Genomic DNA, 24,443 nt, shown 5'->3' with positions numbered 1-24,443 from the left:
TAACTGGCTTAGTCAAAGTGAGTGGACCCTAATCCCATGACTGGTGTCCTCAGAAGACAGCCACGTGGAGACACAGGGCAGAAGGCCACGTGAGATGGAGGCAGATTTGGGGGCACCTGCAAGCCAAGGAAAGACAAGGCTTGCCTGTGACGCCACGAGCCAGGAGAGAGGCCTGGATCCCATTCTTCCCGAGCCTTTGGGCGCAGGGCCCGGCAGAGACCTTGACTGCAGACCTCCAGCATCCAGAGGTGGGAGAGAACGGTTTCTTTGTTTTAAGCCACCACATTTGGGTGACTTGTTACAGCAGCTTGGGAACCAGCCCGTCCGAGGCCTCGCTGACCCCAGGGCACCTTGGCGAGGTGTTAGCCAGCACAGCACATCCCGGGGGCCCCTGGGGACTCAGAGCGGCCACGTGGGGAGGGGGAGGGAGGGGGAGGGGCGGTCAGGTAGGCCTTTGTCTGTGTGGATGGGAAACAGGTCATCGAAGACCCTGGTGCGTGTAGGCACGTGGGGGCCAGGCTTGGGGCTTCGGCCGCAGGTGATGCCAGACAATTCCGTCCGGCGCAGTGAAACCCTCCAGTCCGTGGAGGCTCCCCGGAGGCCTGGTTCTCAGCCCAGCTCTGTGATTAGCTCCCGAACTGCAGGCAGAAACCCCACGTTTCTGCTTCGGTTGCTTCTTTATACTTCTTTATACTCTGAAAGGCGTGTCATGTCATCGTTGCACTTCCGTACGTCATACATCCTTGAGGTTTGACGCCTGCGTCACCCACACTCCTTCAAGCTGCGTTCCCATCACCCAGTGGCTCCCTGTGCCCCTCCCCCTCTGGCCCTGCCTCCTCCTGCCATCCACTCTTGCTGACGTCTGAGGGTCCACCTGCCTGTTCTCATACATCCTATAAGACGCGTGCTCCTGGGTTTGGCTTCCGTGTTCACCTTCATGGCTGTGGGCCACCTCGGTGTGGCGTGGACGTGTATTTCCTATCAGTGGTGCCGTATGAATGTGCTGCCGTTGGTTTATTTTATCCTATTGCTGGACGTCACTGTTGTTTCCAGTTTGGGGCCATTATGAAAAATGAATCCAGTCCAAACATCTGTACGCGAGCCCTTCTGTGGACATCCACTTCCTTTTCCCTTGAGTGCGTGTGCCTGGGGTGGAATGGCTATGTCTGGTGCATGTAAAGTGCTCATGCTGCCCTTCGTGCAGGTGGATGGTCAGTGAATGAGTCCTCCATCTGGGGTAGGAAGTGATGGGGCTGGGCAGGCAGCAGGTGGGCTAGCGGGTGGACCCGTCTCCTCCCCAGACCTGTTCTCACGCCTCCCCTTTCCGCCCTTCTGACAGAGCTGCTTCGTATTTACCTAGTTCTGGCTCAAGGTTTCTGCAAAGATTTTCTTTGAAGAATGTGTCCTGCTTCTAAAAATAAAGCCCTGATGCTCCCGGGGCCCTTCTGATGCGGGGAGTTGTCCCAGGTGCTTGGTATTCCTGTGAGCTGCTTCAATTCAGACTCGACGCCCAGCGAAGTGCAGTTGGATCTGTTCTGGAGGCAGCAACACTGACACCACGAATTGGGGTTGAAGGCCATGAAGAGGTCCTGGGATTCCTGAGGCCACATCAGGCTGCTCCGTACTGGGCCCTCTGTCTGGCCTCCAGCCGTCACTTACCTGTTAAAACACATGTGGAGGGCTTCCCTGGTGGTGCAGTGGTTGAGAATCTGCCTGCCAGTGCAGGGGACACGGGTTCGAGCCCTGATCTGGGAATGTCCCACATGCCGCGGAGCAACTAGGCCCGTGAGCCACAACTACTGAGCCTGCGCGTCTGGAGCCTGTGCTCCGCAGCAGGAGAGGCCACCGCAGTGAGAGGCCCGCGCACCGCCATGAGGAGTGGCCCCCGCTTGCCGCAACTAGAGAAAGCCCTCGCGCGGAAACGAAGACCCAACACAGCCAAAAATAAATTAATTAATTAATTTTTAAAAATAAAAACACATGTTGATCCCTTCAAGGTCAAGTGTTTTCTAGGGCACAGTGGCCCATGGATTCGCAGAGCTTACATCACCCGCATTGCGGGCTTGTGCCCTGTGGGGGATGAGTCATCCATCTGGAGCGTCCCTGTGTCTGTGCCTCGTGTATGTCTGCAGAACTTGCCTCCAGGACTTTAGTTCCCTGGGTGTGTTGACCCAGGACCTTGTGTGTAAGACCCAGAAACTGCCCTTGGGTGGTTTTGTGATGGGTGGAGGTGTGGGATCAGTGACAGCAGAGCCGTCCGGGAAGGATTTGTTGAAGGGTAGATGGGTTTGGCCAGGGTTAGAGGAGCCAGAGGGAACCTTCCAGGTAAGGTGAGTAGCGTGCCCAGCTGAGTGTGCCGAATTTGGGGAGGGGACCTGTTAGCTGGCCTTTGGGACCCTTGTAGCTGGGGGTTGGGTGCGAATGAAGCAGGGGGTTGAACAAGTGGGCTTTTTTCCACGAGGTCGGGGGGCACCTCGGACCACCATTTGAAGTTGAGGCAATGGAGCCTGGGTTCTAAGTGAAAGGCCTGTTGTAGGTTCTTTGGTGGCTGGTGAGTGAGTCCGGGCTGCACAGTGATTCTCTGCCCTGTGTGTGCATTAGAATTCCGGAAGAGCTTGTTAAAAATACTGCTGAATCTCCAGGGTGGGACCGTGTTATTCAAAAGCCTCTCCAGGTGGTTGGCGTTGGCATCCAGGGTGGGGAAACTGTTAAGAGGAGCCCTTTGGGGTGCAGGGGTGCCGGGCGTGACCATGGGGTGGAGCGTGGGAGGTGGAGATTGGAAATGGAAGGAAGGGAGCCAGAGAGAAGAGGTGTCAACACACCAGCGGGGCTCAGACTTAAAGGTAAAGGAAGAGGATAAATAACATTAATAACAATAGCCCTCACTGAGGACAGTGGTTATCAGAGGGGCGATATTGGGGGACACTTGGCAGTGCCTGGAGACATTTGGGTTGTCTGGGGGTGGGGATGCCCCCAGCTTCTGGCGGGTGGAGGCCAGGGGTGCTGCCAGGCATCCTGCAGTGGGCAGGGCAGTCCCCCGCAGAGCATGGTCCCACCCAGAGTGTTTCTGGCACCAAGAGCAGGAAACCCTGCCTTGGGGAGAGCTGTGTGCCGGCTCTTCCCTAAGCACGCGGCATGAACCAGCAGATTTTATCCACACGCTCTGAAGAGGTCAAGAGTGTAATTTTCCCCAAGTTATAGACAAGGAAGTGGAGGCCCCAGGAAGTTAAGTTACGCCCATCTGAGGGGTTCCACCAGGGATGAAGGGGAAGTCATCGAAGGTGAGCGGGTGGTGACCTGGGTTTTGAGTAAGTGCCAACGCCTCCAAGTGAAAATGCAGAGACTTTGTGGTGTGCAGGAGACTTTGTAAGTTGGTTCGAGTCCCTGGTACATCCCTCTTTGGGGACATCAGTGCTGGGCCGGCCGGCGTTCATCTCCAGGCACGATGACGAGGAATGGTCCTTATTGAGCGCCTCCTATGCGCTCACCTGGTGAGCCAGGTTTTCCTATCTTCCTGCTGCAGGTGATACAGATAGATGCTCAGAGAGGTTAAGTCACTTGTCCAAGAGCACACAGCTGGAGCTGCTGGTCACACTCTGATCTGGCCCCAAAACCCTGTGTTTCTTCCTTCTTTGGAGGATGCTGTCAGCCTTAATTTAGTCCCGCCTACAGGGGAGGAGTCGGAGGAGGAAGACTCTGGTGATAAAGGATCAGGTGAGGAACGCGCTAGAAGGCCAAGCAGGGCCTCAGGGAACAGAGCTGGGCCTTTCCACATCCAGGCTGGAGGCAAGGTGCTGAGCGTGCAAACCTGCCATGTCTCCCCTTTGTGGTGCCGGATGAAAGGAACTGCTTATCTCCTAGGCTGTAGAGACGGTTGGCCTGGGGGGAGAGGATGAGCTTGGGAGAGGATGAGCTCACAACAAACGTTTCCAAAGCAGCCTTTTCCTCCCTGGTGTTTTCCCAGTATTCTTGTAAGTCGAGGAATGAGGGAAGGTGGGATCCGGCTTGTGCCAGAAGACATATTAACGCCCTAAATGCCCAGCAGCAGACTGTCTGGCCTGCAGGCCTCTGCCCTCCCGCCGGCCTGTCACTCCCTCAGCCGGCCTTTCTCCTTCCGGACAGCGGGTCCCATGGAATCTCTGTTGTATCCGGAGCTGTGCTCCCCTGCCCGCTCCGTCTCCATGTCCCTGGGGAGCCCGAGTGCCCCCTGCAGGCTTATCTGTCACCCTCAGCTGCTTTCCCACTCGGCTTCTAAGCAGCTGGAAATTTCTGTCGGGGTTGTGCCTCTTCACTGTCACTACGTTGGGTGTCTTTCCGTGTTACTAAATGTTTGTTCCTTTGGCTCATGTCCTGCTGCAGACCGGTTGGGCCCCCTCAGAAGGAACCTGATCTCGTGGCCTCGGAGCCCCTGCGGTGGAGCCCGGGGCGGGGGGCTGTCCCCGGTTCTCCCCGCAGCTTAGGGGGCACTGGCCTCCTATTTTCTAATGGTTCTAGTGTGTTCTCAGTGAGTCGAAATGTTAGGAGAGCTCCGGAATCTTGGTGAGAGTAGCTTGTTGCACACCCCGACTTACTTGGTTGCCACCGAGAAATGCCTCTGCGGGGCGCTTGCGGTGACTTAGCAAGATTTCCCACAGTAACACTCGGGATATAGAGGTCCGATTGCCCCCGGCATCAGACTCAGCCGTCAGGAATGTGAGGTGAGTGGCGGTTGGGCGATGGCCAGGTAGTTTGGGATCGTAGGAGAGAGTGTTCCGGAAGTGTGGAGGCAAGACCACACTTTGCAGAGGCCGGAACTCTGTTTTGGGGTCTTGGCTTTCATTTGCTTCGTGGAGTTCCCTTTGTTAGATGTGACAGAAAGAGAGGAAGCCGGGGAGAAGTTCGCTGGGGGCCACGCCGGCCAAGGAGAGTGAAGGAAGGTCTGAGAAGCGGAATCTGTGTCCACACCCCTAGGAGGGTGTGTGACTTTCCTGAGACCGCCAGAACAAACTGCTACAAACTGGGTCACTCAACACAACCGAAATTCATTCCCTTCTGGCTCTGGAGGCCTGAAGTCTGGGATTGAGGTGTCGTTAGGGCTGGCTCCTTCTGAGGCCGCGAGGGAGAGGCTGTCCCGGGCCTCTCTCCTTGGCTTGTAGACGGCCGCCTTCTCCCTGTCTCCATGTCATCTTCACCCTGTGCCCACATTTCCCCATTTTGTGAGGACACCTGTCCTATTGGAGGAGGGCCCACCCGTAGCACTTTATCTGAACATGGTCATCCGCAAAGACCCTGTTTCCAAACAAGGTGGTATTTGCAGGTATGGAAGTTAGGACTTCAGTATCCTTTGCGGGGGACACAGTTCAACTCATAACAAGAGGGTATTAGAAAAACGTGACCATATGTGACTTCTCAGTGCCGTCCTCTCCCCAACCTGGTGGCTTTTAGGTTTTAGCCAAAAGATGCTTGCTTAAGTGCTTGACCTGAACCCCGTGGTCAGGCCTTAAATAGCTCAAGCAAATGGAAATAAGGTACAGTGATACTGAACTTTCACGACCCACAACGCACAGTTGTTGTAACTAGCAATGGAGATAGAATTTATGGAGTGATTAGTGGTTTATAAAGAAATTATACTACCTCATTTAGTAAAGCACCTGTGAGCCAAGGAAGTTTAGTTCTTTGCTGCAGTGAAACTCATAGCATTCCAGACCACGGTGGTGTGTAAAAAAAACAGGTGTGTCTCGAACTTGGTGAAAAGTACAGGGCTTATGCGTGAACTGGGTCAGTGTAAACAGCATGACCACAAACTCTGTGGGGGTGTGTACCGTGCCTGGGGGGCCCCCGTGCCCTGTGTGTGCACACGTGATTCCCACGTGCAAGCTCTTTCTCTGGTCCTCTTGCACTTGGGAACAGTGAGGCACAAAGGTCAGACTGAGCATGGCTACGTTGGTGAGTGGTCAGGTGGGTTTCTTCTGAAGTGTGACCTTGACCTGAGTCAACCTGAGTGGCAAGAGTTGTCAGCAAGTGAAGTTTGCAGGACAGAGCTTGCCAGCCAGAGGGAACTGCCGGTGCAAGGGTCCTGGGACAGAAATGAGTTAAATTCAGAAACTGAGTGCACTAGAAGGAAACGGGGCCATGGAAGAGCAGGTGGGGCCATAGTCACGTAGTCCCAATAAGGAGGTTCGAGACTGCAGGGAAATGCCCCTGGAGAGACTTACTTTGCTGAGGGGCCCAGCTGCTCTAAGGAGAATGGTTTCGTGGTGTGTTTTGGGGGTCGGAGGAGCAGGGAGACCAGGTGGGAGGCTGCTGAGGTGAGTCCAGAGAGAGATGAGGTGCTCAGCTAGGAGCAGAGAGCAGAAGTCAGATCCACATACTTCGGAGGTGGAATCGCTTGGACTTGTGGAACTGCCTGGATTTGAGGGGTTTTGACAGAGTCCGTATGGTCCCCAGAGCGTAATTTACACTCTGCCCCTTTACAGAAAGAGTGTGCCAGCCCCTATACACTGTCCTGGCACTCATTTTTTCTTTTTTATTAATTTATTTATTTATGGCTGTGCTGGGTCTTCGTTTCTGTGCGAGGGCCTTCTCTAGTTGTGGCAAGCGGGAGCCACTCTTCATCGCGGTGCGCGGGCCTCTCACTATCGCGGCCTCTTGTTGCGGAGCACAGGCTCCAGACGCGCAGGCTCAGTAGTTGTGGCTCACGGGCCTAGTTACTCCGCGGCATGTGGGATCCTCCCAGACCTGGGCTCGAACCCACATCCCCTGCACTAGCAGGCAGACTCCCAACCACCGCGCCACCAGGGAAGCCCCCTGGCACTCATTTTTAAATAAACAGAGACCCACCATATTTCTGGAAGAAAAGATACAACAGTATAAAGATGTCAGTTCTTACCATTGCTGTGCCAACAGAAACAAAAACCCAGTGGGGTAACTTTTTTGAAGGAATGAAGAGGTGGGAAGACATATTACTTAATTACTCCCAGGTTCATTTGGAGGGAAAAAAAACAGGTTCAAATAACTGATAGGAGGAGACTTTGAAATAGAATGGTTCTTGGGGGCTGGTCCTTCCAGATGGCCAAACTTGGTAAAGCTCCCGGAGTTACATAAGGGCTGGTGTTGTTATAAAAATAGGCAGACTCATGACATGGAATTGGCCAGATTCAAACCCTGGTGTCTCTATACACATTTAAAAAGCATTAAGATGACATCACGGAGGGGACAGATTGTTCGGGAACCGATAAAGGAGTAATCGCTTAGCTGTTTGCTAATTAATTTTGTAAAGTTCCTTGCTGAGCAGCAAAATAAATTCTTTGTACGTTGATGTCAGTCCACACACCATTTTTTTTTTAAATAGAGGAAAATAGATGTGAAATGTTTATCAAATTTTTCATCAGGGGAGCCTTTTCTGTGCTTCAGGGTGAAATTACAAAGGAAGGATTGATAGGGTCAGAGAGCTGAGACTTTACCTGAAGTTAGCAAATGGATGGGTGTGCGTGAGCAACAGTGGGGAAGATATTTGAAACTGATACGAAATTTCAGACTCTAATCAAGCAAAGGATGCAAAATGATAGTCACGAAGCAGGAAAGAAGACGTCGTCCATATTTGAAAGTTTCTGACCGATGGTCAAAGGAATGTGAATTTAAACTTGGTATTTCGTTGCCCAGTTGTCATATTAGGGAAGGTTTTCTCAAATGGCTGGCAGAAGGGTGAAAAGGGACCCCCGGTGCTGTTGCGAAGATGAATGTCTGCAGCTTTCCAGGAAAGCATTTGGCAATGCTTTGTCCCCTACTAGAAAGTCATCTTAAGAAAAGAATCCACAATTCAGAGGAAGATTAAGGATAAAGATGGCCGCCAACCACCCTGCCGTTTATAGTGGTGGAAAGTTGGGAGCCTTCTGTGAGCAGCAGGTCAGGGTGCCCCCCCTCCTCAGACCTGAAAACGAGCCCCGCTGGTCGGAGCTTTAGTGATGACTTTCCATCAGGAATGATTCTGTTCTTGAATCAGGTCCCGCTGCTCGCCGCATACGAAATCAGTGCTCACAAGTGTTGGTAGAAAGCAAAGATGCCCTTAATCGGAGTGCTGGCAGTCTGGGGGGATGGTGGACTCAGCGTCCCCCCAAAACCACCTCCAGAGATTCTGCTTAGCCATGAAAGCTTTTGAAGGGAAACAGGGAAGTCATCTCCGTTAATCACTGAGGTAGGGGGGTCAGCGCTGTGGCCATCCCCCACTGTGTGCAGGCTTGCATGCAGGCTTGTGTACAGGCTTGTCAGCTCCTCGTGGTCTATCTTTAGATACTATTTTGTTCACAGTTTGTTGGCGAAATTACTGAAGGGGGAGCTAGGGAAGAGATCTCGTCTTCCGTTAATTACTTATTCTTCATTTCTACTTCTTCCATCTACGGAAGGAACCAACAGGTTAGGCAGAGTATTTCGTGATCAAAAGATTTGAAAGGTGTGCTAGGGCCAGAGGTGAGTAGTGCATGGGGGCACCTGGTTTAAGGTTAGTGACAGGACGGAGGGGCCTCCTGCAGAGAGCTCTTTCCTGCAAAGGGCTTTCTCCTGCCAAAAACGACTGCCAGTTCTCAGACACTGGCTGTCCAGCCGGTCAGCTCAATTCGGACACTCTCTACCTGGAGATGAAGTCTGGTCCCACAGGTTGAGGGCTCAGTCCCACAAGACTGCCCCCCACCTCCCCGCTTCAGACGCCCATGACAAGTCCAGGTTGTCACCTGTGCTTCTGACCAACTGGCTATAGATTGGAGCTTGCCGTGACCCTCCCTCCTTGGGTTTGATTAATTTGCCAGAGCAGCTCACAGAAGTCAAACATTTTACTAATTAGATTACAGGTTTAGTATAACAGGATATAACTCTGGAACAGCCAGATGGGAGAGACACGGAAGGCAAGGCATCGAGAAAGAGTGGGGAGCTTCCACGCCCTCTCCTAGCAACCCCTCCCCAAATCTCCGTGTGTTCACCAGCCCAGAGCGTTCAGAACTCCAGCCTTGGGCTTTTAGGGGGGCTCATTATACAGACACGATTGATTAAATCATTGGCCACCTGTAATTTATGGAACTGTGCAGCCTCTCTCCCCTCCGCAGAAGCCAGAGGGCAGGACTGAAAGCCCCCATCCTTAGGTTACCTGGGGTAATCCCCCAGGGTTTTGGGAGCTCTGTGCCAGAAATAGAACACAGACATATATATAATATATATATATATATTTATTTATTTATTTACTATATATATTATATACTATAAATCACAATATCACAGTCAGGTATCCTCTGTTTCCTAGTTAGTAGAATCATGAGGCCAGGAGGAATAGGAGTGCATTTTTTTCAGTTATTGGGAAAATGACTTTCCCCAAGTCATGGAGCTGGAATTGGGAAGGCTGGATTTAGATCCACTGGGATTAATACATCCTTCTAGGCGCTCAGTCAAGTGTTGGAAAGTGTTCGGAATTAACCCCACAGATGGCATACTGTTATACATGCTCAGAAAATGGCCTTTCAAGGCTGGAAAGAACCTGCTGGACACATGGTGTTTGGGAAGGAGACTGGAAGTTGATTTTATAAAATGTGTGTTTTTTTCTTTTAATTACAAAAAGTAGAAGACTTAGGAAAAATAAAGAACAAAATGAGCCGTACGACTGCCATACCTGGACGTGGTTGCTGTCAGCATGTGGTGTGAACATTACTCTTCTTTCTTCTAGTAAATATACATTTCTAAGAACAAAGTGGAGTGAGTTTTATTGTGAAGTTTGTGGATTTCATTTTCCTCAGCGTTCTGTCGTGTGCGTTTTCCATTCTGTTGAGTATTAGAAAACAAATTTTAACAACTGCGTAACCCGTCCTGGAGGTAGAACCCCTCCTGGATCACTGTAAACAGTGCTGTACGTAAGTCACTTCACCTACGTCTTTGATTTCCCAAGGACAGATCGTTTGAGGGGTATTGGGATGGGAGACAATAAGAATCCTGTCCTCTCTACTTCCCTTAATAAATATTGATGAAGTATATAGATCAGTGATTGGTTTATTACCCTGGATATCTCAGTTCGTAGTTCATGGACACCATAGAACTTCTGTCAAGAAATTCGTTCATTCCATGAGTTTCTTTGGTTGCTTGCTGGGCTAGATGCCAGATCCTCGATAAATGGGTGGATAAAACTGGAACAGTTCTTCCATCCAGGGGAGGGTGTGGCTGAGAGGCAGCAGTGAACCAGTCAGCTGAGCACTGACCTCGCCTCGGTCCTCAGGAGCTGGGCGGCACGTAGCCGTCTCTCTCCCAGCTCTGGGGGCCCATCGACAGGCTCTCACTGTATTTGCTGGTTGTTTCCAGTGGTACCGTCTGGTGGGCGTGGCTCTGGTCTCTGCCTGGGGAGTGTTCTCACCCAGCTCATCACCTGCCCCCCACCCCCCTACCACTTTGGTCTCTGCAACTCTTGCCTCCTCCCCCGTCTTCACTTAAACTTGAACTTGAGCTCAGATGTGGCACATGTATCACTAATGAGAACCATCAATAGATTTGGGGGCATCATGAAGCCTTAGGAGCTGCCTCCCCAGGCAAGCTAGCTTGTCTGAACCCGGCATTTTCATCTGAGTCTCAGAAATGAACCCCGGGGGAAACCTCTTTCAATAAAAACCCTCAGTTTCCTCACCTGTAAAATGAGTGGCACCAGCTACTTTGTGTTTCCCAGAATGGTAGCTAAGATGAACTTTAAAAAAATGTTTTAAGTTAATATATACTAGAAAAGATTTATCAGTATATCTAAGGAAGACCTGTCTTTTTAAAGGATAGAAGCTTCCTTTTTAAAGATACAGAAAGCTGCCTTTAAAATAACTTTCTTGAATAAACTTACATTGTTAAAGTAGGTTGATTTAAAGAGAAATATTAAATAATTTGATTTTTTAAAACATTTATTTATTTATCTATTTATCTATCTATCTATCTATCTATCTATTTAGCTAGCTAGCTAGCTGCTCCGGGTCTTAGTTCTGGCATGCGGGATCTAGTTCCCTGACCAGGGATCGAACCTGGGCCCCCTGAATTGGGAGCACAGAGTCTTAACCACTGGACCACCAGGGAAGCCCAGTAATTTGATTTTTTTTTTAAGGAAGACAGTAGATCAATGGTTAATGTTTGGAAACCACAAGTCCTTCCAGTGCTTGTGTTTTGCAGTTTTGTTGAACTCATCAAACGGGGGTCAGGAATCTGAGTCTACCCCCAACCAGCCCATCAAGTGAATGGGCCTCTCTTCTCATGTCTTTTGTAACATCTGCAGAGATAATCGTGCTTTTTCTTTCTAGTCGCTGGCTGGGGACCAGAGTGGGGAAGTTTTTCTAGTCCGGGCTGATCACAAGATTTTACTTCCCAGCCTGTCTGCTGCAGCTCTTCCCATGTGACTCGGGGAGGCTGACCCCACCCCACCAGACCTCCTAAACCCCATGCTTGGGGAGCACTTGACATGCACGTGTCGGGTCATCTTTGAACTCCTTGCCATTGTTTGTCAGCAGCAGGGTGATGGGACAGGAGGACATGTGGGTGGAAGGCATCCACATAGCACACACGGTGTGTTGGGCAAACCAAGGTGTCTGGGCTTCCAGCCCCATGCAGGCCCAGAAGGTCCGTGCAGGCCCAGAAGGTCCCGAGCAGGCCCGGAAGGTGTGGTGGAGGCATCACCCCTCCCCCTCCTCCTGGGGTCAGTTTCATACACATTGTCATCCCAACTAAATGATCAGCAGTTGAGGGAGAAGACCAGGTCTCCATCCACTCGTGTCTTTGGTGGTCCCTGCTGCACGGTGATGCTGAATCAATGTTTGGGTGGAGCATTTGTCCTTTAACAGATGACACCACACACCAGCTTGGGCCAGGCACCGTGCTTGCTGCTGGAGGATGACAGAGGAGCCAGGTATCCAGTTGGCTTTCGAGGAAACGAGGGTAGTTGTCAGGGAACTAAGAAATCACGTGCAGAATCACAACTGTGATGCCCAGATTGCAAGCAGTTAAGTGTCCAGAGAAGATGACGGATGAGTCCCCAGAGAGCTCAGAGAAGAGGTAGGATTCCGTCTGCAAAGGCACTGTTTGACGGGGGTCTCTCTCAAATGGGTAGGTTCTAACGTAGCAGAAACTGGGGGTACTGTTGGGTCTTCAAGTCAGTGGGGTGCGGAGAGAGACGGAGGCTTAAGGTCGGGGGATGGTGGGGGTGTTTGGAGCAGAATGAAAGAAACAGTCGCTGTGCTTGGCGAGCTCAGGGCATCCAAATGAGAATGTGACGCGGACATGGAGGGTGAGTTAGTGCAAGGAGGGTCTGGAAAGACAAGCCAGGTTTGGATTGACGTCTGCAGACTGTAGGAGCCTCTGAAGAAGCTGAGATTGTTGTTGTTTTGTTTTTTTAATTTATTTATTTTTTATTTTATTTTATTTTTGGCTGCTTTGGGTCTTCGTTGCTGTGCGCGGGCTTTCTCTAGTTGCGGTGAGCAGGGGCCACTCTTCGTTGCGGTGCACGGGCTTCTCATTGCAGTGGCTTCTCTTGTTGCGGAGCGCGGGCTCTAGGCGTGTGAGCTTCAGTACTTGTGGCACGTGGGCTCAGTAGTTGTGGCTCGCAGGCTTATTTGCTCCGCGGCATGTGAGAGCTTCCCAGACCAGGGATCGAACTGTGTCCCCTGAATTGGCAGGCGGATTCTTAACCACTGTGCCACCAGGGAAGTCTGAGATTGTTGTTTTTACCCAAGAAAATGATGGGGTTGGTCCAGCCCACCCTGAAGCACAGTCTCGCCGCTGGGCATCAAGTAGGCTGGAGACAAGAAGCCAGGGCGTAAGAGGCTCAGGCCCCGCAGAGGCGGTGGAGAGGGGCTTGGCCACCCCTTCCCCTCCCTGACCCTTACCCACAACCCGTGATTGTCCAGACTGATTTTCTTACTTTGTCACTGGCTGGTGAAAACACCCGGAGTTATTGGGCCAGCTCTCTCCAACGATCACACTTTACACCATAAAAGCAGCAAGTGAGAAGCGGGCACCCACAACTGCGGGGTCCCCTCCCACGCACCCCGTAGAGCCTGAGGGGGTGTTGAGCTTGAGTCACCGGCTTTGCGTGGACAGAGAAGGCCTTGAACATGTGCATGTTGCCAGCCCAGCGCCTGCACACAAGAGCCTGTTCCTAGAAGTAGGTGCAGCTCTCGTGGGCTGCTCACCCAGGCAATGTGGTCCCCTGCTCGGGAGGTGCCCGGGGACCAGGACACACGATTCAGCCCGCGAACCTCATCACTCTGCCCAGATGGCCGGCTGGGGGCCTCCAATAGCTGCTGCTTATCAATTGAGGTCACTGTTGAACCAAAGTGAAATACATCCCAAACACTGGAATGGCCAGCTGATTCCCTGTGGTCCCCTCTCTCCGATGGGGCCATGCGCTTTCCCCCCAAAGGAGGCAGCCCTCCTCCAGGCCACCGGGCAGTGCTTTCGGCTCTGCTCCAGGTGGATACAGAAGGGTTCTGGAGATCAGGCTCCTGTAGGTGGGAGGAAGTGTCCCGCCACCGCAATGGGAAGGTTCGAATTTCGCTGTGTAGGACCGTGCTCTCGAAACCAGAGCCTGTGCCTTCCCTGCCAAGAGAGGAGAGCCTGGAAAGGGGACACCAGTCACGTTTTGCCTTTCCACTTGGGCCGTTGCCCAGACCGGTCGGGTCAAAGATCAGGAGGCGGGGGGAGCTGGGGTGCTGTTTGGAGTCTGTGGGATGGGCCTCCCTCCAGGGCAGTTTGCTTTGGAGGGAAAAGGATGTCCTAGATGTCCACAGGCGCGCAGATAGGCTCACTGTCACCCCGCTGGGTCACCACCAGCTCACCTTCCTCGCGGGCTCTTCCTCAACGTGGGGGGGTGTGAAACCAGATGTCCCTGGTCCATCCCTGCAGCCTGACCGGGCATGTCGGCTTCTCCGTGGCGGCCCGTTGGGAGCCCAGGGCGTTGGGTTTCGGGCAGTTGCTCACAGGAAGCAGATCAGCTTGGGAGGGAGGGTATCTCTGGATTACTTTCATCCTTGGGAACATGTTCTTTCTTGGGGAGAGAGTGAGGTGGGGACAGATGGGATGGAGTGCCTGTCCACAGAGCCTGGTGACTGACATCCCCCGGAGCGGGTAGAAACTCATGCTTTCTTTTTAACCCGGAGGAAAGCTGATGAAATCAACATGAAACTCCTACTCCAGAAATTAAAGTCAAATGTGGAGAATGAGTCATCTTAAACAAGGCAAGAACAGAATTCTCCAGGGAGTAGCCAAAGGCAGTCTCGATGCGCGATGCCCTCCTGCGGGAGGGGTCCAGGCCCAGCGCCTTCCTTCTGCACCTTCCTGGGTCTGGGCCACCCGGAGGACCTGGCGCTTGGCTGTGCACACGCTGGGGTCCTGACCAGGGTGTTCTCCATCCTGCAGATGCTCGTGTCCCGTTATTTTTCTTGGTTGGTTTGTTTTTTAATTGCTCCTCGGGCAGAACGTTGGCATACAGGCCCCCACAAGAGTATTCTGGGATTCTAGGATCTGGGGAGTGGCAGATCCACAGGGGTAGCTGAGGGGCTGTGTGCGGGGTCACGAGTTTGCCACCGGAATCTGTAAGTAAGTCTGTCCTTGCACAACGGTGTTGTCTGTTCAGAGGCCAGCCCCGTAGTTACCAGGGAGGAGCTGGCAGCAGGCTCTTTTCTCTCTAAGTGAATTGGCCTTTATACTAAAGATAAGAAAACCTCATTAGTTGTGACTCAGACATTAGTAAGCTTTAGCGTCCTGACTTCTTAGACCCGGCTCCTACCACGTGGAGGTGAGGGGGGGAGTGGAGGCTTCCCAAGTCGAGGCGTGGTTTCGGGGATGGGGGATGCAGGGGCTTCCACAGCCTACCCTTCTGAGCTGCCCTGAGGTCCAGTGCCGGCCGCCCTGGCCGAGAGTGCATGCAGCTGCGGGCTGTCCCGGAGAGGTGGTGGCTCCTGGGGCCCGTGGGTGAAGTCCAGACCCTAGTGGAGGGTGGCCAGACTTGTAGGCCAAGCTGCCCAGGTACATCCCAGGTGCCCACGCAGCTAACCCGCCAGTGTTTCAGAAATGTATAACTTGGATTTCCAAAAGAGGGTAAGATTCCTAAATTTAGCCTGCTGAGTATAGTTAAGTCACATCAGCCATCTGGGGGGACATTTGACACTTTTGGGGGGATTTGGGCTCTTTCAAGGAGATTATCCCAGGGATACCTACCAGATAGCTCCAAAGCTGTATTTAAATGGAGTTCATTTGCTCATTCACGTTTGAGAGCCTGCTCTGTACAGGCCTGTCACAACCCAGGGAGCGAGGAAACAGGCTGAGTCCCGTGGCCTCGGGGAGCTTATGTTCTCTTGGAGAAATCAGGCTAGAAAGCGAAGAGCACAGGATATATCTAGTGTTAAAAAGGAAAGTAGGGGAAGAGGGTGGGCTGAGGGATGTTGCTGTTGCAGACGCTTGAACACAGTGAGGGATCCAGTCTGGGGAATAATAGGCAGGGGCCTCCCAGGACGCAGGAACAGCATGTGCAAAGGCCCTGCAGTGGGAGGGAGAGAACTTCAAGAAACGGGAGCAAAGAGCCAGCAGGACCCAGGATGCTGGCCTCGAGGGCACTGTAAGCACGAAGACTAAGGAGCTTTGGAGGGTTTTGAACAGAGTCCCGACTGGCTTTTTTTAAAGTCCTGACTTGCTAATTGAGGGGTGGACTGTGGGAAGGCAGAGCTGGACACGTTAGACCTGGTGGAAGGGAGCTGATTGATGAGTTGAGAGGTGACAGTGGCGTGGAGGTGCTGAGGGGAGCTCAGCTGGAGCTGCCCGTGGTGGCGTGGAGTGGCGTGCACACCCTCCACAGAGAGGGGGTAAGGGAGGGGCCGCTGGGGAGGGACATGGGCTTTGGGGCTGGCTGAGTGAGCCCTTCACCTGTGGGCTGAGATGGTGAAGTTGGGGAGGAGGTTTGGGGCAAACCCCAAGTTGGGTTTGGACCTGGGAGGTGCTGGATGTCCATCAGTCCTAAAGGGGAGCCCTCGGTGATTGAATCTGGCGTTCAGGGGTCACTTGTCGGTAAGTGGGAACCCAACCACGTCCACTTGTGCTGTGAGGGGGCTCAGACCGCCTGGGCATTTGGATTTAGGGCTCCTTAGAGATTTTCCCAGTCAAAAGAAGACAGACACACACACACCTTCATTCCTGACACGTCCCTCGTGGAAAGGCAGGTGATGAAGTTTTCCTAGTATTACTTCCCTAATTTAAAAAAATGTTTTGTTGTGAACATTTTGAAATATGTACATAAATAAGAAAATGGTAAAAATAATTAATAATGAAAGTAATAATAATAAAAATTAAATAAGAAAATAGAGACATGGTTAAAAAATAGAAAAAACAGCATAGCGTATAGTAATATATACTAGTAGTATACCATGCAGTAAAATGCAGTGTTAGTGAACCTTTGTGAGCTCATCGTAGAGCAGATCAGAGCATCAGGTCGTCTACCCCCATGTTAGAGCATCAGGTCGTCTACCCCCATGTTAGAGCATCAGGTCGTCTACCCCCATGTTAGAGCATCAGGTCATCTACCCCCACGCTCTTTTCTTTTCTTTTTTTAACATCTTTATTGGAGTATAATTGCTTTACAATGGTGTGTTAGTTGCTGCTGTATAACAAAGCGAGTCAGCTATGCATATACATATGTCCCCATATCTCCTCCCTCTTGGGTCTCCCTCCCTCCCACCCTCCCTATCCCACCCCTCCAGGTGGTCACAAAGCACCGAGCTGATCTCCCTGTGCTATGGGGCTGCTTCCCACTAGCTATCTGTTTTACATTTGGTAGTGTGTATATGTCCATGCCACTCTCTCACTTCATCCCAGCTTCCCCTTCCCCCTCCCCGCGTCCTCAAGTCCATTCTCTACGTCTGCGTCTTTATTCCTGTCCTGCCCCTAGGTTCTTCAGAACCATTTTTTTTTTAGATTCTATATGTATGTGTTAGCACATGATACTCGTTTTTCTCTTTCTGACTTACTTCACTCTGTATGACAGACTCTGGGTCCATCCACCTCACTACAAATAACTCAGTTTCCCTCATTATTTTCTAATGAAGCAGGGATAATTCAAGTGGCGTGGCCTTGAACTTGGGCCACTTGAATTTGAGGCTCCAGGATACTGGCTACAGAGCTGAGGTCAGCACATTGAGTCAACCTGGAGCTTGCAGGGCTGCGGGGAGGAGGGCGGAGCAGAAAGAGGGTGGGGAGAGAGAAGGCGCTTTTCCTGGTGCCACAGGTGAGGGCAGCGAGCTCCGGAAGGTGAAACACACATGCTTGAGAAGTGTGTCCCTGGTTCACATGGGGGTGGAGGTAAGTGATAAACCTGGGTGCCCAGGTGAGCCTAGCAGTGGAGGGCTCTGAGTGCCAGGGCGGGATGTCCACCTTTAAAAGCAAGTCACACCTGGAGGGTTTTGAGCTGCAGGAGGGACCTTTGAGAAAATTAAGGTCACATATGGATTGCACCAGGGAGGGAGTATTCAGGGATCTGACTGCCACAGGCAGCCGCAAAGGTGTGGTGAGCTCTGTGAAGCACGGCGGGAAGCTGACAGCATCTTGTAGCTGCGCCTCCGTTGGGGTCTGGAGGAGGTGGAGACAGAGAGCCTCAGCCCTGAGCCCTCACCCTGAGGGTGTCAGCTCGCGGAGGTGCCAGGAGGGGCGAGCCCCCAGGCGTGGCCCAGCCAGGCTGCCTGCCTGTCTTTCTCTGCTATAAAATAACATGCCCGAGGCGAAGGTTGGTGTCTGCACTCTCTGCAAATGTATTGGTGGATGTCAGGACTGGCTCCAAGGACGGTCTCCCCCTGCCCCTGGGAAAAGTTGCCATTCTGGGCAGCCCACGGGGCATTGAGCATCACGGGACAAAAGGGTCCTGGTCCCGAGGAAGAGAGAGTGAATGGGCGCATTGAAGCTCCTGTGAACGAGGCTCCTGGTGGTCCGGGAATCAGACTCAGACTTCAGTCGCCGGCTGGTAAGTGGCGACGTTGTCAGGGCCGTGCAGTTAGTGGCTTCCACCTTCCTTGAATGGCAAGCTCAGTGCGTGTATCTGTGTTTTAAAAGGACTGCACATCTCTTTATGTAGCTGCTAGCACACAGCGGCTCAGGGTAATCACTGTGTCCCCCATCAGTGACAAAACAGAAACAAGGATCTGTCTCGCAGAGTCCCAGTGGTGGTCTGTGCTCTGTTCTCCCTGCCCAGCCCTGAGGCCCTGCTTTCCGCGGCCCTCCCCCGCCTCGCCCCCAGCCCTCCTGCCTTGTTGGCAGGGGCGGCAGGAATCTGATCGCTCTTAAATGTTAATTTCCGTTTTCCTTGGCCGCCCTTGGCAAGCTGTCCCGGTGTCCTGTAGGGGCCTCAGCTGAGTTCTCGGCTATCACTCTCCCAGCCCTGGGTCAAATCCACCCCATCCGGACTTCAGCCAGCTCCTCTGTTGAGGACGTGGCCGTCTGTGCGGGGCTTTGAGGCGGGCTGGGGCTCGTCTGGATGGCCCCTGTCTGTTGGCATGTCCACCTGTGTCTCTCCCCTCCACCAGCTCTCTCAGCAGCTTCTCCTAAACTGTGTCAGTAGTTTTCAAAGACAGAACGGCATTGCTGCTTCCATTTATGTCATCAGAAGCCTCCTGGGGCTTCCCGGAGCGTCCAGGGCCGAGGCCAGACCCTTGGCCGTCACAATCTGGCCCCTGCGCTCCAGCTTCTGCTGTGCTCAGCCCGCCGTGTCCTCCAGGCCTGCGTGCCCTGCGCTGCCTGGCTATGCCCCCCGCCCACCCCGCTTAGAACCCAGGCGCACCTCACCTCCTCCGGGCAGCTGGCCCGGTTCTGCGGAGCCTCGCTGCTACAGCAGGCCTTGGGGTCCTCGGGAGCAGGGCTGTGCAGTAAGGCCTCGAGACTGTGCCCGTCTGGGCTTCTTCTAAAACCCTCCACTAGGTGCTCCGCACCCCCATGTTGAGTGGGACTCGGTAACTCTCCCAAGGGCGGTGGGGGCCAGGACCAGGGCCTCGTTCTCTCCATCTCTCGAAGCGTGGTCAGGATGCGCTGCCCTGGGAGAGCCCTGGCGTCCTTTGTCCTGACACGCCCCGCTGCTGGGGTTCCCGTGTCCTGAGCAGGAGCCTGTGGGGTGGGGGGCCTGGAGGACGTGCAGCAGGAAGGGTGGTCCCCTCTCTGGGCGTGCCTCTCAGTCCCAGTCCCGGGAGCAGCCTGGCCTGGGCGGGGGCCGTCAGATCCCGCAGCTAACCGCATCCCCTGGCCGTAACCCGCATCCCCTGGCCGTAACCCACAGCTCCTTCCCCTGTGCCGCCTCCCAGCTCCTTCCCCTGTGTCCGGCTGCCGCCTCCCAAGAGGCCCGGTCAGACCCAGAATCTCAGGTAGGAATTGTCATTAATGTGACAGCCCAGCCGTCACACACAGGCTGCGGGCTCAAAACCATCATAAAGCTCTCCTCCCCGCCCGCCCACCCACGAATCCCATTTTATCCTCTGCGTTGATTCCCGCCAGGAAACGAGTCTTCATCTTTTGGATCCGAAGTATTTTCACGTTCTCTCGTCTCAGTAAACAGCTCCACACGCGGCCACAGGCTGCCTGGTCGGGGCAGAGCCGTGACAGCCCGGTGACCAGGTATCTGGTCTGGGGTCCAGGGAGGATTTAGGGAGCCGTCCCCTCAAACCCACTGCAGCGATGCCAAGTGCTGCTTGCCCAGCGGTGGCTGTTCCTACGATGGGACCAGCCACTTTCTGGGCAGAAGGAGATTTAGTTCCCCTTCCCTGAACCCTGGAACTCGCGGTGTGGACAGATCCTGTTTTGTCCTCCTCTTTGACTAATGAATGGGCCGGCCAGGTGCTCAAGCAGATCTCACAAGCCTCATTGTGCCCCAGGAAGAGGGAGTGCAAACAGCAGGATAGGGAACACTGCCGGGGCTGTGTGCAGCGACAGAATAGATGAGACGGGCATAAAGTGGGCATAGAATCCGGGGAGTGAGCCCTGCTCTGCTCCCTCGGGCCAGGAAAAGTGACACGGCCTCTGCAAGAAAGAGGATTCCCACTTGCCATCAGTTTACTCTTTAACCGTGTTTCACTTGCTCAAGGGAAATTCCTTTCTTCTTCCCCTGCTCACAGGAAGAAGCACGTTGCAGAGCTGATGCCGTAGCGCAGCATGGTTGCCTGAGACAGAAGCTTCAGCAATTGCTGGAATAACTGGAGGGGAAATATGAAACCTTAGCCGTTCACCCGGCAAGAGAGTTTCAAGATGGCAGCTCAGCGCATCCGAGCTGCCAACTCCAGCGGCCTCCCGCGGTGCAAGTCCGAGGGGACCTTGATTGACCTGAGTGAAGGGTTTTCAGAAACAAGCTTTAATGATGTCAAAGGTGAGCTCCTGGGAATAGCACTGGCTGGGGTTTGCAAGAGCTCTAAGACCCAAGGACTCCTCTACTTACAGGCTGCCAAGTTCACGTTCAGAGAATTAAATCTTAGCTCTCTAAACTTCATCACGTTATGAATTCAGCCCTGGAACAATACCCACTTGTTTTGTTTTGATGGGTTGGGAGGTTGTTTTGAATTTTCCTCTTTGTAATGAAACTTCTTGTTAATGCAGACTTTGTTTCTCTTTCCATGAGTTTTGGTGACATTAAGGTAAGAGCTTGGTGGCGTACAAAAGTAGGGGGAAGGAGAGCGTACTAAGTCGATGAGGTCCTGAGAGCCACTGCAGAATAAAAGGGGGTCCGGGGACAGGGGTCAGCACGCTTTCTCTGCAGAAGGTCAGAGAGTGAATACTTGAATCTGTGTAGGCCCTACGGCCTCTGTCACAGCTATTCAACTCCGAGATTGTAACGAGAAAGCAGTCACGGGCATGGCTGTGTTCCAGCGGAACTTTACAGAAACGGCCGGCTGAATTTGGCCCGGGGGCCAGAGTTTGCCAACCCCTGGTTTAGAGGTGGCCCCGGGGTTTCCCTAACAGCCGCGTAAAACTGGGCTGGTGATAAAGCCTATCTTTTGGACACCGAGGTGGATGCCAGCGGGTCATTTTCCTTCTAGAGTCCATCCTGCCCTCACTGGCCACGGTCAGTGTCTCCCCTGAGCTTCCTGGCATCTTGTACTTCGTCACCCTCATCACCATCACCACCGTCAGTTGACTTTCCCACCGCGTTCACCGAATTCTGTTGAAATGATCCATTGCGCTGCCCACAGACAGCTCAACGGCAAGAGCTTTCGCTTTACCTTTGTATCGTTAGCCCCTGGCACAAAATCGGTGCTAAATAAATATTTCCGGAGCTAATCTGCTGCCTCCCAGATAAAATCATGATGCACGACCCCGATGTACTGAAATCATACCGTGCCTGCTTCTGCCCTTCTTCTCCTCTCTTCCAGTTATCCTCAACTTCCCCTTCTTTCCTGTCTGTCCTTTAGGCTTGTGGCCCTGAGCATCGCTTAAAATGTTCTTTTAAACAAAAGCCTAGCAAGGGAATCATGAGGTTTTATTAATAAGAGCAGCGGACCTGCTGGGTGTTGCTGTGAATAATCGCGCCGTTTGTTTTTCGCAGTCTGGTGACGGGCATTGTTTTCTTACTTTGTAACCCAGCTAGTCATGGTTGAAGTGGGAAACTGGGAGCTCAAGTCATGCCGTTTGGGCTGGGATTTTGAAACGAGGGGCAGAGAGCTGGATTTTAAAAGATGATGATGTTGATCTAGGAGGAGCTGTCATTCCTCAAAGAACACTGCAGCTGGGGGAGGAAGGCTGAGGAGGGGCTGGTTAGCTTGGGGGGGGGTCAGAGGGGGGGAGAGAGACCCCCTGACTCCACTGCCGAGGGGCAGGCTGTGGCCCAGGCAGCATTTCGGCCCAGCTGCTCCCCACACGTGCCGACGGTAGAAACGGCTTCAAGGTGGGAATCTGTTCCAACCAGAATATCTGCTGCAGAATCTTCTGCCCTAATGAGTGTTTTTCCTGCATAAGACCCGAGGCAGAGGGTAGGAAATGTATTATTCAGCGAACTGAACCTCCTGACACCCAGGCATATTTTTCTTGTATTAAAATCAAGGTACCTGGGAATCTGGCAACACTCTCAGAATTCATTAAGATGGAATTCGATACGGATTTTCCTGCATTTGATTGGCCGGAAGCCCCAGCCTTGTGTACACCCCAGATGTCTGTGCGGCCCTTGTCTGACAGAGGGCTGGTCTTGGAAGGGAGCTCACGCCGCGGTCCACTCCCACGGGGGGCCCAACAGGAAGGGGCGCCGTCTCCCATCAGACAAGCCTCATCCTTGAGTGACATATCTATTACTGCTCCTCTCCTAAGGAGAGTGCTTGCAATTTTGAGTAAAACCAGTTTTATTCTCTGGTCTGGTAAGAAGACTAAAGTGATCATTGGCACTGATACGTTTTCTCAGGTTATGTACACAGCCTGCCTAATAGCTTTGGTTTTTAATTTAAAAAATATTACTGTAAGGGAACTATTCTGGAGGAACACAATAGGGATATAACTTTTGAGGAATTCTAACAAGATTTTAGTAGCTGGCCAGCTTTCTTTGACTTTCATTTGGTTTTAATTTTGACGTGACATTTTCATGAGATGTGTCCAGGAAACTGGAGCCTGTGACTGGAAAACAAAGTGGGGGGGGGGAATCTTATATTATCCCCTGACCCCAGCTGACCCATCTGCCTTCTGCCACCTCCCCTCGAAGCCATTATCTCTGACTTGGCTGTTCTTAGTCACTGCCCCCCTTCAGGGTCAAGTGTGATTTTATAGCAGAAGGGCACAGCCCAGGGGGATTCTAACTTAGCCTTTGGACAACACCTTGTCCCAGTGACACGGATATGGCGTCTCTGTTGTAAGCGCACAGGATGAGCATTCATTCCACGGGTGTTTATTGGGCACCTGCTACGTGACACAGGCCCTGTTCCAAGGACACCACTGCGAGCAAAACATACCTGAACAGAGCCTACCCCCTAGTGGGGCAATGGCGCCCTCCCCGGCAAAACCAACACAGATGTGTATGGTACATTTTATATTGGTTCATGACCAATGCTGTGGAGAAAAATTAAATTAGGAGGGGGCCGGAGATGTCTCTTTAAACATAACATTGTGTGAGTCTTTACCTTGTACTAAGCATCGCTGTGCTAATCACGTCATCACCATCGTCTTGCTTAATCCTTGCCAGAGCCCGTCGAGGGAAGGTGGTTGGTTCATCCACCGTGAAGAATGTCAGGCTCCAGAGATCACACCGCTGCTAAGGGTGTGGATTCAAATCCCAGGTCTGGTGATCCCAGTACCAGCTTCTCCCCGACACCCCAGACAGGGTGGTAGGTGACAGCCTTCGAGGCCCAGGTTCACACCCTGCTAAGAAGCATATCTCTGTAATTTAGTTCGTGTAAATAAATAGAAGCTTCCTACTCTATTGCCTGAGACTTTGCTGAGGACGTGCAATTTAATTTTCATTATTTCCTTTTATTGAATTTTAAAGATCTTTTTTTAATGTGGACCTTTTTTATTTTTTTAAGTGTTTCTTGAATTTGTTACAATATTGCTTCTGTTTTATGTTTTGGGTTTTGTGGGGGGGGGGGATCTTAGCTACCCCACCAGGGGTCAAACGCACAACCTCTGCATTAGAAGGCCAAGTCTTAACCACTGGACCACCAGGGAAGTCCCCTCATTGTTTCCTTTTAAAGGAAAAGGAAACTGGCAAATGATTTTTTTGGGGGGAGGAGGACCAATTTGGTAGAATAGGATGTCTGTTGACTTAATCATATATTAGACAAGATGTAGGTGTTGTTCCACTAAAAATGTAGTCCTTTCTTTGCTTGTTTACATAAGCAATTAAAAAAAGTTTACTTTCATTTGTTTGTTACAGGAAGGCAGCAAACACTGTAAAACAAGGGACAGTTGGGATGGGGCGGTTGGAGAGAAATATATGGGCTTATTTCCATCAGAAAGAAGTTTCTTCATCCTCTGAGTATATGTACTTTGTTATGTATGGGAGGGAGAGAAAACACTTAGATTTCTAATTATCTGTTATTTTTCAAAACACACCCTACTTGTTTAGATGACTTTTTTTTTTTTTTTTTTTTTTTTGCTGTTCCAATTGCTGTCTACCTTGGTAACACGCAGTTGAACGCCAAGAACCATAAATTAGCTTGAGTCGCTGTTTAAAGTGTTGGCATTTTTCAGATTGCTTAAAGAGTTGTTCAAAAAGAATGTGAATTACAACCAGACCTAAACCTTTGATTTTCAAGGGGTAACAGAGAGACCATTTCCATGTTGTTCTGAATGATCGTTTAAAAGAGGTTGAAATAGGGCTTCCCTGGTGGCGCAGCGGTTGAGAGTCCGCCTGCCGATGCAGGGGACACGGGTTCGTGCCCCGGTCCGGGAAGATCCCCCATGCCGTGGAGCGGCTGGGCCCGTGAGCCATGGCCGCTGAGCCTGCGCATCCGGAGCCTGTGCTCCGCAACGGGAGAGGC

The 24,443-nt window shown here is 52.1% G+C and overlaps 1 protein-coding gene across 4 annotated transcripts in view; it reads left to right on the top strand.

The window, feature by feature from the left end:
- SH3BP4 (SH3 domain binding protein 4) overlaps positions 1–24,443 on the top strand; it is a 92,008-nt gene that overhangs the window by 51,207 nt on the left and 16,358 nt on the right. For 3 of the 4 annotated variants that reach the window (XM_067740152.1, XM_067740154.1, XM_067740155.1), the window contains one exon: positions 20,109–20,356. In XM_067740152.1, the coding sequence (XP_067596253.1) occupies positions 20,239–20,356 (118 nt within the window). In that variant the 5' untranslated portion in view covers positions 20,109–20,238. Of the gene's footprint in view, positions 1–1,339; positions 2,331–20,108; positions 20,357–24,443 lie in introns of all 4 variants that reach the window. The other variant, XM_067740153.1, reaches the window with a different exon arrangement.

Source organism: Pseudorca crassidens, chromosome 6 (genome assembly GCF_039906515.1).
Source record: "Pseudorca crassidens isolate mPseCra1 chromosome 6, mPseCra1.hap1, whole genome shotgun sequence".
NCBI classification, from domain to species: Eukaryota; Metazoa; Chordata; class Mammalia; order Artiodactyla; family Delphinidae; genus Pseudorca; species Pseudorca crassidens.
The sequence above is the reverse complement of the archived record's forward strand: the minus strand, read 5'-3'. Positions and strand labels throughout refer to the sequence as shown.